At 39.5% G+C, this 14,048-nt stretch overlaps 1 protein-coding gene across 1 annotated transcript in view; it reads right to left on the bottom strand.

Annotated features, from left to right (window-relative positions):
* The window catches only part of FANCI (FA complementation group I), an 86,045-nt gene that overhangs the window by 49,119 nt on the left and 22,878 nt on the right, over nt 1–14,048 (bottom strand). The window contains exons 7-12 of the mRNA XM_047086560.1: nt 13,222–13,263; nt 12,330–12,453; nt 11,540–11,625; nt 10,256–10,382; nt 4,576–4,668; nt 3,824–3,960 (exon numbers count right to left, since the gene is read on the bottom strand). Coding sequence (XP_046942516.1) covers nt 3,824–3,960; nt 4,576–4,668; nt 10,256–10,382; nt 11,540–11,625; nt 12,330–12,453; nt 13,222–13,263 — 609 coding nt within the window. The remainder of the gene's footprint in view (nt 1–3,823; nt 3,961–4,575; nt 4,669–10,255; nt 10,383–11,539; nt 11,626–12,329; nt 12,454–13,221; nt 13,264–14,048) is intronic.

Here is a 14,048-nt window from a genome sequence, read left to right as displayed (position 1 = left end):
TCCTTAATAAGAATATTACAGCATGAAACAAAAAAACTTATGAAAAATGAACCAATTGTCAATTTTAGAAATGAAAAACATGACTGCTGGAGTGTAAAATTCAGCAGTTAAACCTAAGAGTAAAATAAACAGAGCTGAAGAACAAATTAATGAAATAAGAGAACTAAGGGATTTTTGTAGAATTTCACATAAAAAGATAAAAATATGAAAAACTTCGAAGAAAAATTAAGAGACATGGCACACAGATCAAGAAATCCTACAGCTGGGGTGCCTGGGTGGCTCAGTTGTTTACGTGTCTGACTTTGGCTCAGGTCATTATCTCATGGTTCATGGGTTCAAGCCCTGCGTCCAGCTCTGTCTGAGCTGACAGCTCAGAGACTGGAGCCTGCTTTGGATTCTGTGTCTCCCTCTCTCTCTGCCCCTTCCCTGCTTGTGCTCTCTTTCTTAAAAATACATTAAAAAAAAAAAAAAATCCCTATAGCTAATAGAAGAGAATGGAGATAAAGGGAGGGATCAATCAAAGAAAATAAGAAAAACAGAGTTTAAGAAAGACATGAGTCCTTATAAGTGAAAGGGCATACCAAGTATCAAGCAGGAATGAATTTATTTAATTTTTTTAATGTTTAGGAGAGAAAGACAGAGCATGAGTGGGAACGGGGCAGGGAGAGAGGGAGACACAGAATCCAAAACAGTCTCCAGGCTCTGAGCTGTCAGCACAGAGCCCGATATGGGGCCCGAACCCACAAATCGTGAGATCATGACCTGAGCTGAAGTCAAATACTCCACCGACTGTGCCACCCAGGCACCTCAAGCCGGAATGAATTTAAAAAGGAACTTCTGTAAATTGTGTTAAATTTCAGAATATCAAAAATAGAAATGAAGTCTTAAAAATTCCCATCAAGAAAATAACAGATTATCTACAATAGTACAAAGAATAAGATCATCATCAAACTTTCATTAGTAATTCTAGATGCAAAAAGACAACGAAAAATGATTGTAAACTTAGAAGTCAAACTATTGTTCAGATGCAAGGGCAAATTGAAGACATTTTCAGATATGACAAGACTCAGATTACTGTCCTTTACTTTTTTAATGATTTATTTATTGATTGATTGAGAAAGAGGGGGAGAGCAGAGAGAGAGGGAGACAGAATCCTAAGCAGGGTCAGTGCAGAGCCCGATCTCAAGCACCATGAGCCTGTTGCTTAACCAACTGAGCCACCCAGGTGCCCTAAAAGTTTACAAACCATATCAGAAAGGATTAATTCAAAAATTATATACTTATGGCGTATTTTCAAGAGAAAAATATGAGACTCAAAAGAGAGGGAAACAAAGAAACCAGTCAAATTTACTATGATGCCTAAATAAGTGCTTATTAATAATAATCTTGGGGCGCCTGGTGGCTCAGTCAGTTAAGCGGCCAATTTCGGCTCAGGTCATGATCTCGTGGTCCATGGGTTCGAGCCCCGCGATGGGCTCTGTGCTGACAGCTCAGAGCCTGGAGGCTGTTTCAGATTCTGTGTCTCCCTCTCTCTGACCCTCCCCTGTTCATGCTCTGTCTCTCCCTGTCTCAAAAATAAATAAAACGTTAAAAAAAAAAAAAAATTAAAAAAAAAAATCTTAACAAGAAGGAAGTGGAGAAACAATGTGTGCATTGAGGTTCTCATCTCGGAGAAAGTAGATTACCGTCCATTTACTACAAAATATCTAACTGTAACACAAAAGATTTCATACATGATTGTTAAACAGGGGAGTAAATATAATCTGCAAATTGTACTAGTTCATAGGTGATTTTTTTCCTAGTACACTAACGTTTTGCACCTTTAAGTATCTGCAAGTAAACACAAAATATATCAACAGAGCTGAACACAGCAAACCATGGAGGAATACAGGACTGTTCATGATGCCCCTTACCCTGTTTTCTTCCTCTTGGCTTAGGCCACTGCAAATTGGTATCTGTGAAGTGTTTATTGTATGGTTCTTCCCAGTATTTGTGCATCTGGTTCTGGTATCCAGAATTTAGCCTCGATACTCCCCTTACTCTGCCTTTCCAGGTTACTGCAACTTGTTTAAGTGAAAATCCCGTATTTACTGTAGCAGAACTTTTAAGTTAAGAATATATTGGGGAAAAAAGGAATATATCAAATGTCATTCTTTTCTATGGCTGAGTAATATTCTTGTGTGTGTGTGTGTGTGTGTGTGTGTGTGTGTGTATCACATCTTTTTTATCCATTCATCTATCATTGGACACTTGAGTTGCTTTCATATCGTGGCTACAGAGAAGTAGATAAAGAGAATTAAGAGGAACTTCGAGTTGTAAGTCACAGAGATGAAAAGAACAGCATAGGGAATAATCAAAATATTTTAATAATGCTGTATGATAATAGAAGATGAATATATTTATCACGGTGAGCACTGAGCAATGTACAGAACTGTCAAATCAGTGTAACACTGCATGTTGATTTTACTTCAAAAAAGAGAATACATTGGATTTTTTAATTAGACTTACGCTGATCATTTTACAATACATACAAACATTGAATCATGTTATATATCTGAAATATAGTGTTATCTGTCAATTATATCTCAATTAAAAAAAATGAGTGTTCTAATTAGAATGTCATTTTATTTTTTTTAGTTTTTATTTTTTTGAATGTCAAATACATTTTAAGTCTAGTCGCCTTATTTTCCCCACAGGTACTATCATTTTTAAAGTGTTAATTTTTAAAAAGAGGTTTTTTAGGAATACACTGTTATAACAGACATGCCAAAAATCAACACTAACCAAATACAATAGCACCAAAATGTGCTAAGTGGGGTCCAGAAATTTAATCATATACCATATAAAATTATTTACAGGTTAATTAACTGACTGGAGCAAGAATGTGTAAATAACCAGCTGGTTATTCTAAGGAGTCTAGTAATATTCTCCAAATGCCTCCTCACTCAGGTTTGGTCTTACCTGGTGGTAACTGCCCACTCCACCCTAACTATAGATGGAGATGCTTCCAGGTCCTATGGTTGGGACTCCCAGGAGGGCAGCTTTCCAGGAATTTCCTGGCTAGCTAATATGCCTGTATCTTTAGCCCAACTTGAAGAGACTGGGTTGGGAAAATATACGAGATACAACCATAAACCTCAGGAAAAAAGAAGAATAACCAGAAACAGAGAAGATAAAGAAGCTTTAAAGTTTATCAATGGGTAAACCACCCAGAAACAATGGATTCTAGCCTGAAATTTGCCTTATGTGCCAACCTCATGAAAATTCAATCTAAATCAGAATTCCCAGACGTGGAATGAGATCTACCTCAAATTATGATTTAAATCATAAAGCTTTAAAACTTATTTAATCCACAAAGCAAATATAACACAGCAAAGATTGTTACAACAGCTAATGTAGATCTTGAACTTAAAATAACATCCAGCATACCAGTCTTTTCAATTTGATTTAAAATGGACTTATCTAAAACTGCTAATTCAATTCCATCCATCAGCCTCAAACTTCAACCGTTAAATAAAACTTTTAATATTTTTTTTACTCACCTAAAAAGCCAATGAAGAATCAGGCCAAGAAAGAATTGCACCCACTTCAGTTCTGTATTCTTGTTATCAAGGAGGCCAAGAAATCAAGCCTTAGGATTTAAGGATTTTTTTGATATAGGAACAGCTTACTTGACCAATTAATTTTAAGGGATTTACCCTTGATATGTGGAGTCAATAGCTGTAGTCCTCAATTTTCTCTGGTGGGCCACAAGTGTATCAGACTTCATCTTTTAACACCAAATACCTTATGAACCTACTGGGGTTTGGCTTCATGAACTCACCTATTCTTCACCACTTCCAAGATCAAGGTTGAAACACAAGACCTATGAGGGACTAGATTCTGAAGAAATTTTGAGCCTTGGAGAAGCTGAAGATCCTTAAAGCTTTTTACAATTGAAGTTTTTAAAAGGTCAAACACCTAATGTAATGAAAAAAATAGCAAAATGAAGAAAAAATGATAGCTCATGCTATAGAATCTGTTCATGCTCACTGCCATACACTCATTTCCCTAAAATAACTGTTTCACTAAATGAGTAGGATACAAAAATTAGGACTTTCAATGGGAACTTGAGACAAGCATTCCTTAGGAGAGAAAAAGGGCTAAAATCAATACTAATACTACCCACAACCAGGGAACACAGATGGAAAAAAAAAAAAGGGTAAAGAATTTTATATTTTCGTCCCTGCAACTAGCCTGTTCTCATTCATTTCAACTCCATCAAGGACAATTTCTCAGAAAGCTACAATATAATAAAACTGCTGGTGAATTCTTCCTACTAAACTTCCTACTGTTGTCACTTAAGGGACTGTGTGATAGGTTTCCACTCTTATTTCCACCTCACCATCTGGCTTTCCACACCACAGGAGATAAAGGTATGAACTAATTATCTGAAGAAGTCTTCAGGTAGCCCCCAGAAAACAGCACAGGCCCACGTGTCTTATAGAGGAATTTGCTGCTAGCAGAATAGGCTAAAGAAGGGCTCTATTACTCCTTATCAAATACAAAAGGAACCAAAAAGTCATCAATAAATACCTGTTCCTCAAATCTTTGTATTCTTGTTACAGAGAGCAGGAGGGCAATGCTGAAGGGACATGTATTATTACTGAAATCTCCTTGCTGTCCTCTCTATAAAGAAAACAAAAAAGAGTCGTTATTTACAGTAATCTTAAAGTATAACATAACCTATTGAAAACAATCTTTAAATGGATCAGAAACCTGTGATCAGAAACCTAGGACCTAAAACTACAGAACTTAAAAAACAAACAGTATCAGAAAATCTTTAAAACCTTGGATTAGGTGAAGATTATTTTAAAAAGCATAATTTTTATCAGAAAAAACGGATAAACTGGACCTCATAAAAATTCAAAACTTTTATGCTTCAAAAGATACCATTAAGATAAGTAAAAGACAAGCCACAAACTGGGAAAAACACTTGCTAATTATACACATGGTAAAGGACTTCTACCCAGAATATATAAAGAATTCTTAAAATAAGACATGTAATCAAAAACTGACAAAAGACTTGAATAGACATTTCCCCAAAGAAGATAACAGAACAGCTAATAAGCACATTGAAGAAATGTTCGACTGTCATTAGTCATTAAGGAATTGCAAAGCAAAACTTCAGCGAGACACTGTTTCATACGTATTGGAATAACGAAAATAAAAAAGACAAGAACAAATGGTGAGGATGTGAAGAAACAAGAACCCTCATATAGTGCTGGAGGGAATGTAAAATGATAAAGCCACTTTGGTAGTTTCTTAAAAATGTAAACATAAATTTATCACACAGCACAGAAATTCCACTTATAGGTATCTATCCAAGAGAAATGAAAACATGTCTTCACAAAGACCTGCATGTGAATTTCATAACAGCGTTATTCATAATAGCCAAAAAGTGGCTATTCAAGTAGAAGTGGAAACAATCTGAAGTGGAAAACAACTCAAATATCCATCAACTGATGAACAGCTAAACAAACTGATGTATGTATACAACGGAATAACTATTCAACAATAAAAAGGAATGAAACACTGACAGAGGCTACAACATAAATGAACCTTGAAAACATTATGCTAAATGAAAGAAACCGTACACAAAAGATCATATATTGTATAATTCCATTTGTATGAATTGTCTAGAAAAGGTAAATCTGTGGAGACAGTAGATTAGTGGTTGCCTGAGCCTGGGGTTGGGAATGTAAATTAACTAAAAAAGTGTGAGGGCACTCTCTCGGGTGCTCTCTCTCTCAAAAATACACATTAATGGGGCGCCTGGGTGGCGCAGTCGGTTAAGCGTCCGACTTCAGCCAGGTCACGATCTCGCGGTCCGTGAGTTCGAGCCCCGCGTCGGGCTCTGGGCTGATGGCTCAGAGCCTGGAGCCTGTTTCCGACTCTGTGACTCCCTCTCTCTCTGCCCCTCCCCCCCGTTCATGCTCTGTCTCTCTCTGTCCCAAAAATAAATAAACGTTGAAAAAAAAAATTAAAAAAAAAAATTAAAAAAAAAAAAAAATACACATTAAAAAATATTTTTAGAAAGGAGGCAGAAGGTGCCTGGGTGGCTCAGTAGGTTAAGGGTCGAATTCGGCTCAGGTCATGATATCACAGCATGAGTTCGAGCCCCATGTCAGACTCTGTGCTGACAGCTCAGAGCCTAGAGCCTGCTTCGGATTCTGTGTCTCCCTCTCTCTCTGCCCTTCCCCCACTCAAAAATAAACAAACATTTAAAAAAAATTTTTTTTAAACACAGAATCTGAAGCAGGCTCCAGGCTCCGAGCTGTCAGCACAGAGCCCCATGCAGGGCTCGAACCCACGGACCGTGAGACCATGACCTGAGCCGAAGTCAGATGCTTACCCGACTGAGCCACCCAGGCGCCCCCCCAAAATTTTTTTTAATAAAAATGGGCGTGAGGGATTTTACAGGGTCATAAAAATGTTCTAAAACCGGATTATGGTGATGGTTGCACAACTAGGTAAACTTATGAAAAATTACTGAATTGCAAACTTAAAGTGGATGAATTTTACATAAACTATACTCAGTAAGTTTAAAAAATAGGTCTTTGAGGCCTAAAAGAAATAATACCCAAAAGACAAAAGAAAAAATATAAAATCAAAGATAAAACAGGAAACCAACAAACAAAAATAAAACAGTGAAAAGATGAAGAAATACAAAACTGGTTCTTTGATAGAAATCAATTAATATAGTAAGATAAACCTGAACAAAAAGAAGAGTGAACAGATACAGACGAGATAGAAGAACTTTAAAGTCTAGCTCCACATTACAGTCTTTAAATATCCTTTCCTACAAAAGGGACCCACAGCTCCTTGGAGAAATGCCTGATACCCATACGGATGGCACAAACAAAGCACAAGGCGAGCCTTGGTAGGCAGTGCTCAGAGTCACGTCAGGACGACACATAAGCCAACTTGAAGGATCTAACTGGCCAAATACGGGTCAATTTGAGTAATGAATAATGAATATATTCAATTAAAAAGGTTAATGGGTGCACAACATTCAAAAAATACAGAGGTCGGGGCACCTGGGTGACTCAGTCAGTTAAGCATCTGACTTTTGATCTCAGGGTCATGAGGTAAAGCCTCACAAAGGGCACCACGCTGGGCGCCTACTTAAAAAATAATAATATATAAAACAAAAAAATATATACAAATAAACAAAGGACGGGGGAAGGCTTTTCTGACGGAAGAAAGCCAGCTAATAATGCAGAGGGAATGACAGAATTTTTTGTAATTTAGGGGTGCCTGGGTGTCTCAGTTGGTTAAGCGTCCAACTTTGGTTCGGGTCACGGTCTTGCAGTTCATGAGTCTGAGTCCCACACTGGGCTCTGCAGTGACAGCGCAAAGCCTGCTTCGGATCCTCTGTCTCCCTCTCTCTGCCTCTCCTTGCACACGTGCTCCCTCTCAAAAATAAAACCATAGGGGCGCCTGGGTGGCGCAGTCGGATAAGCATCCGACTTCAGCCAGGTCACGATCTCGCGGTCCGTGAGTTCGAGCCCCGCGTCGGGCTCTGGGCTGATGGCTCGGAGCCTGGAGCCTGTTTCCGATTCTGTGTCTCCCTCTCTCTCTGCCCCTCGCCCATTCATGCTCTGTCTCTCTCTGTCCCAAAAATAAATAAACGTTGAAAAAAAAATTTAAAAAAAAAATAAAAATAAAATAAAAAAAAAATAAAACCATAAAAAAAACCATAAACAAAAAACAACATAAAAAATTTTTTAAAAATGTTTTAATTCTACCATTTTGCAACTCCCAGTATAATTACTAATTAAGGCCAAGAATCATCAGTAGATGGGAAAACGAAAATCACTGGTGAAAGGCTGCTGAGGATTTTCACACCATCTCAAGTTATGAGCCCATAGATTACTTTCTAATTACAAAAGGAAACATGTATCTTTGCAAATGAAGAAAACTGATGGCTTTTGTCTTAACCAAATGACTTGGCATCACCACTAGGAAGACAGCCTAATATCATGAGCCTTCTGCTATTCTGACACCACAGAACGGTTGGCAAACTACAGCCTGTGGGCCAAATCTAGCTCGCTGCCCATTTCCGTATAGCCCTTGAGCGAAGACTGACTTCTACATTTTTAAATTGTTGAGGGAAAAAAAAAACAAAGGAAGAATATGAAAATTAAATTTCAAATGTCAGTGCCCATACAGTTTCATTAGAACATAGCCACACATTCATTTTTGTCTCTCTTGTTACAACAGTAGCGCTGAGTAGTGGTAACAGAGACCATATGGCCTATAAAGTCTAAAATAAAATACTACCTGGCCCTTTACACAAAGTTTACTGACCTCCTACAAGAGAAACTATACAACAGCACTTATGAAACAGTCCTGCCAAAAATGTTGAGAATCTCATCATGAGGAAACTATAGGACAAATCCAACAATGCGAGACACAAGACAATTGGGCTGGATGCTTCAAAAAATTCAATTAAAAGATACTAATCCTATTCTTTCCTTTTAATGTTTATTTATCTTAGAGAAACAGAGAGGGCAAGGGGGAGAGGAAGACAGAGTCCGAAGCAGGCTCCAGGCTCTGAGCTGTCAGCACAGAGCCCAACACGGGGCTCAAACTCACAAACCGTGAGATATGGCCTGAGGTGAAGTCAGACTTCCAACCGACTGAGCCACCCAGATGCCCCAATACTAATCCTTATTCTTAGGAAACACATGTAGAAGTATTCAGGCACTAAATTGGACTTCTACTTTTAAATGATTCAGAAAAATAATATATGTCAGAGAGATAAGGTAAATGTGGCAAAATATATATATTTTTTTTAACGTTTATTTATTTCTTTTGAGACAGAGAGAGACAAAGCATGAACGGGGGAGGGTCAGAGAGAGGGAGACACAGAATCCGAAACAGGCTCCAGGCTCTGAGCTGTCAGCACAGAGCCCGACGCGGGGCTCGAACTCACGGACCCGCGAGATCATGACCCGGGCCGAAGTCGGCCGCCTAACCAACTGAGCCACCCAGGCGCCCCCAAAATATTTAAAAACTGGTGAATCTAGAGTTGCCTGGGTGGCTCAGTCAGTTAAGTGTCTGACTCTTGATTTTGGTTCTCAGGTCATAAACTCGCAGTTTGTGAGATCGAGCCCCACATGGGGCTCTTTACGGATAGCATGCAGCCTGCCTGGGATTCTCTCTCTCTCTCTCTCTGCCCCTCCCTCTGCTTGCACACTCTCTCTCTCAAAATAAGTAAACATTAAAAAAAAAAAAAACAAAAAAACCCAGCTGAACCTAAGTGAAGGGTATATAGGTGCTCATTGTGCTACAGCGTTTCAACTTTTCTGTGGGTTAAAATTTTCAAAATAAAATGGGAGGAAAAAATAGGTCCTTTATCTGTATATTACTTTTCTTTCAAAAGAGCTCAAAACACCTCTAATTATTATCTTATTACTTCATAATTATTTAATGACAAATGACTTAGTTTCACAAAATCCCATAAACACACTACTAGAAACAGGCAATATCCCAATTCTTAAATGGGGAAGCAGAGGTCAAGGTTGAAGCTCACAAAAGACAATGATAGAGTTAGGATTAAATGTTAAGTTTCCTGTTGAACAGTGTTTTTTTCTTTTTCCTTATTTTTTTGAGAGGGGGAGCAAGTGAGCAAGCAGCAGAGAGACAGAATCCCATGGCGGGGAGGCGGGGGAGGGAGGGAGAGGGAAGGACGGGGAGAGAGAGAGAGAGAGACAGAGAGAGAGAGAGAGAGAGAGACAGAGAGAGAGAGAGAAGCAGGGCTTGAGCTCACCCAATGTGGGGCTCGAACTCCCAAACAGTGAGGTCATAATCTGAGGTGAAGTCAGATGCTTAACTGACTGACCCACCCAGGCATTGCTTTTTTTTCTTTTTCAAACATTAGAATATTGAAGGTTTGGATTTAAAATAGAACTTGCTTAAGAATGTGATGACGTCGGGGCGCCTGGGTGGCGCAGTCGGTTAAGCGTCTGACTTCAGCCAGGTCACGATCTCGCGGTAAACGTTGGAAAAAAAAAATTTTTTTTTAAAAAGAATGTGATGACGTCATATATTTTCTACTTTCAAAGTAAAAGGCATCCTCTAGATTAAGGGTCATTCTACAATGCTTCCACTTTTTCCCTGTCATTAACTAGCTTGAATTAAGTGGCTTGAATTCAAACACCCTGTTTCATAAAGAGATCCCTGGATCACCCGAAGAGTTTAGGGCTACCTTGAAGTGTTTCAGGAGTTCTCTGCCTAGTTCACAGTCCAATTTGATGGCAAACACAATATGTAGAATAACGGTGCCTTCCACATGACGAAGTTCACCTGCCGGCACAGTAACAAGATCCAACAGCCTAAAAGATTCAACAGAAAGGTATGAGCTACGGTTTGAACAAGAGACAATCATGCACATCCTCAGATGAACAAGTAGACCCAACTCAAGCCGAAACTGTACCATCACTGGAGGCAGGCAGTTAAGTATAAATTCTACTGCCTCGTTCCTTGCCCCTTTGTAACACAACTTCCTGAAAGAACGGTCTACTGTCATTAATTCCACTTCTTTACCATTTCCCAGTTAAATCTAATTCATGGGGCGCCTGGGTGGCACAGTCGGTTAAGCGTCCGACTTCAGCCAGGTCACGATCTCGCGGTACGGGAGTTCGAGCCCCGCGTCAGGCTCTGGGCTGATGGCTCGGAGCCTGGAGCCTGTTTCCGATTCTGTGTCTCCCTCTCTCTCTGCCCCTCCCCCGTTCATGCTCTGTCTCTCTCTGTCCCAAAAATAAATAAACGTTGAAAAAAAAAAAAAATTAAAATAACACCCTCTCCAAGAGGTTTTCCTTGACCACTGAATCTAAAATAGCTACCCTGGGGCGCCTGGGTGGCGCAGTCGGTTAAGCGTCCGACTTCAGCCAGGTCACGATCTCGCGGTCCGTGAGTTCGAGCCCCGCGTCGGGCTCTGGGCTGATGGCTCAGAGCCTGGAGCCTGTTTCCGATTCTGTGTCTCCCTCTCTCTCTGCCCCTCCCCCGTTCATGCTCTGTCTCTCTCTGTCCCAAAAATAAATAAACGTTGAAAAAAAAAAAATTAAAAAAAAAAATAAATAAAATAAAATAGCTACCCTGTCACTATCAGACCACCTATTTAAATTATCTGCATAGCACCTTCTAATATTTTTCTTATTTATTTTCTGTTCTCTTCTCACAGTATTTAAACTCCTTGAGGAGCAGGGACCTTGTCTGACTGGTTCATCACTGTAGTCCCAGGACCGTACAGCTCCCGGTACAGAGCACTTTATAAACAGTTTATAAACTTGCAACTTACAGAATAATTACCACTATTCTCCTGGAAAAGCTACAAATGAAAGAGTAGAAGAGCTGCTCAGCAGCTAAAAGAGAGCCAGGGAAGTTCTCTGCTGAGGTGAAGGCAGGGACTGAGAGGTTAAGTAACAATGAAGTAAAACACATAAGAAGATGCCTTGCAAAAATGATTTTATTTCAATACTGTATTACTCACTCATCACCACTCTGTTCCTCATTGTGCTGCTTATCTAGCTCATTGAAGAAAGTTATGATTCCTTCCAAAGCCTTCTTTCTGTTTCCCTGGAAAAAAAAAAAAAGGTACAAAATTAGGTAAGGTCTCCCTATAAAGGCCAAGATCACCAAGCTGAACTTAAAATACTTTTTCAGCTTAGAGTATTCTCGAGTATGAATTTAAACAGAGAAATGACAACCTCAAGTCACAGTTAGCATTTACAGAACATTTTTTCATGTTGAAATTGGGTTTGAGGGGCGCCTGGGTGGCTCAGTCAGTTAAGCATCTGACTTCATTTCCATTCATGATCTCATAGCCTGTGAGTTTGAGCCCCGCCATCAGGCTCTGTGCTGACAGCTCAGAGCCGGGAGCCTGTTTTGGATTCTGTGTCTCCCTCTCTCTCTGCCCCTCCCCTACTCTGTCTCTCTCTCAAAAATAAACATTAAAAAATTAAAAAAAAAAAAAATCAGGTTTGAAACAGCAGATGTTATTAGATGATGGTATTAGACTTCAGTTAAGGGACGACTAGTCCACCCTTCGTGAGATTTTTACCCCCTTTACTACTACACACACATACCAAATGTGGTAGTACAAGAATAACAGGTGTTTTCCTTGGCTGAAGAGCCTGACCCTTTTACTAATCATATCATCATACGTGAAATGAAAGCATCTATGCCCTAGTATGTAAACCAGGAGTATGAGTAAACTGAATGCTCTTAACTGACCATCCCACTAGAGTTTAAAGAGAAAAAAAATACTTTTTGATGTGTACCTTTGAGGAGAAAACCAGAAGCTGATAGACCAAAGGTGGTATTTCTTGAAGATTCAACTTGGAGAACATCTTCAACACTTTCTCCGTCACAAATTCCACCTCTTCTGCAGCCAAAGGGACATCCCTGTGGATCAAAGACTCTGAAGGCCAAAGCTATGGCCTTATTTGGGAGATTAGAATATCATATTAGAATTAGAATATTGTAACTGCCCTTTGGTTTTTCTGTAACAGAGAACCTTAAAGGGAACCAAAAACCTTACATAAGGGAAGTTATCTCAGAAAAAAAAAATCAGGGTCGCCCGGGTGGCTCAGCTGGTTGAGTGTCTGATTTCTTGATTTTTGGCTCAGGTCATGATTTCATGGTTTGTGAGTTCAAGTCCCACGTCAGGCTCTGCACTGACCGCATGGATGGATCCTGCTTGGGATTCTCTTTTTTTCTCTCTCTCTCGCTGCCCCTCCCCTGCCTGCTCGCACACTCTCTCTCAAAATAAATAAAATATTAAGAGAAGAAAATCACAGTTTTTGTTTTTTTGAGAGAGACAGAGTGAGAGCTGGGAGAAGGGCAGAGGGAGAGAGAGAATCTTAAGTAGGCTCCACACTCACTGCAGAGCCTGATATGGGGCTCAATCCCACAACCCTGGGATCGTCAATGACCTGAGCCGAAATCAAGAGTCGGATGCTCAACTGACTGAGCTACCCAGGTGCCCCCAAAAATATTTTAAATAAGCAATGAAAGGGGGAAAAATTAGAGGGGAAAAATCCTATAACAGAAAACAAAGTTACCATTACTCTTATTCAGGGGAAAGTGGTGCTTGAACTTGCTAAATTTCAATTTCTAGCAGGCCAAGTTCACACAGCAAGGCAGGCATAAAAAGGAAATAAAGATGCTTACTTGAACATAGAAGTGAGCTGGATTACATACTGCTGATCCCATCTGGTTAAAGAAAATGACAAAGAATATGAAAGTTTATCTCATCTTCACTTATTTGCATATTCCTTTGTAAAATTAATGAGGGAAAAATTAAGGCCATTTCTAGTTTAATTTGGTACCACTGGGAAATAAGATCAAAGAATCAATGAAATAACAGCTTTTAACCTATGAGACTGGCAAAATCAAAGTCTGATGACATTCAATGCTGGGAAGATTTGGGGAAACAAATGGTCTCCACGTACGATTTTAGAGAGTGTACACTGATAGAACCCTTCTGGGAAGATAAGCTGGCAATACTTATCAAGTTTAAAAATGCACATAAGCACAGACCCACCCAAATTAGTATTAGAAATCTATCCCAAGTACATGCTTATAAAAGGTCACCTAGATATATAAGGATGTTCATTACAAACACCTTTTATAATAGCAAAAAACCAAATAACCATACATTATTTATTAGAAAAAAAAATATTCTTGGGGCGCCTGGGTGGCGCAGTCGGTTAAGCGTCCGACTTCAGCCAGGTCACGATCTCGCGGTCCGTGAGTTCGAGCCCCGCGTCGGGCTCTGGGCTGATGGCTCGGAGCCTGGAGCCTGTTTTCGATTCTGTATCTCCCTCTCTCTCTGCCCCTCCCCCGTTCATGCTCTGTCTCTCTCTGTCCCAAAAATAAATAAACGTTGAAAAAAAAAAAAATTCTTAACAATTGGAGACTAGCCAAATACAACAGAATAGTATGGAACTATTAAAAGGGATGACACAGAGTCATATATTCTGACATGAACAGATGCA

Source organism: Lynx rufus, unplaced genomic scaffold (genome assembly GCF_022079265.1).
Source record: "Lynx rufus isolate CCGP_SWC_20201006 ecotype Redwood Valley unplaced genomic scaffold, mLynRuf1.p SCAF_21, whole genome shotgun sequence".
In the NCBI taxonomy this organism is placed as follows: domain Eukaryota; kingdom Metazoa; phylum Chordata; class Mammalia; order Carnivora; family Felidae; genus Lynx; species Lynx rufus.
This window is presented reverse-complemented; position numbering and strand designations above follow the sequence as displayed.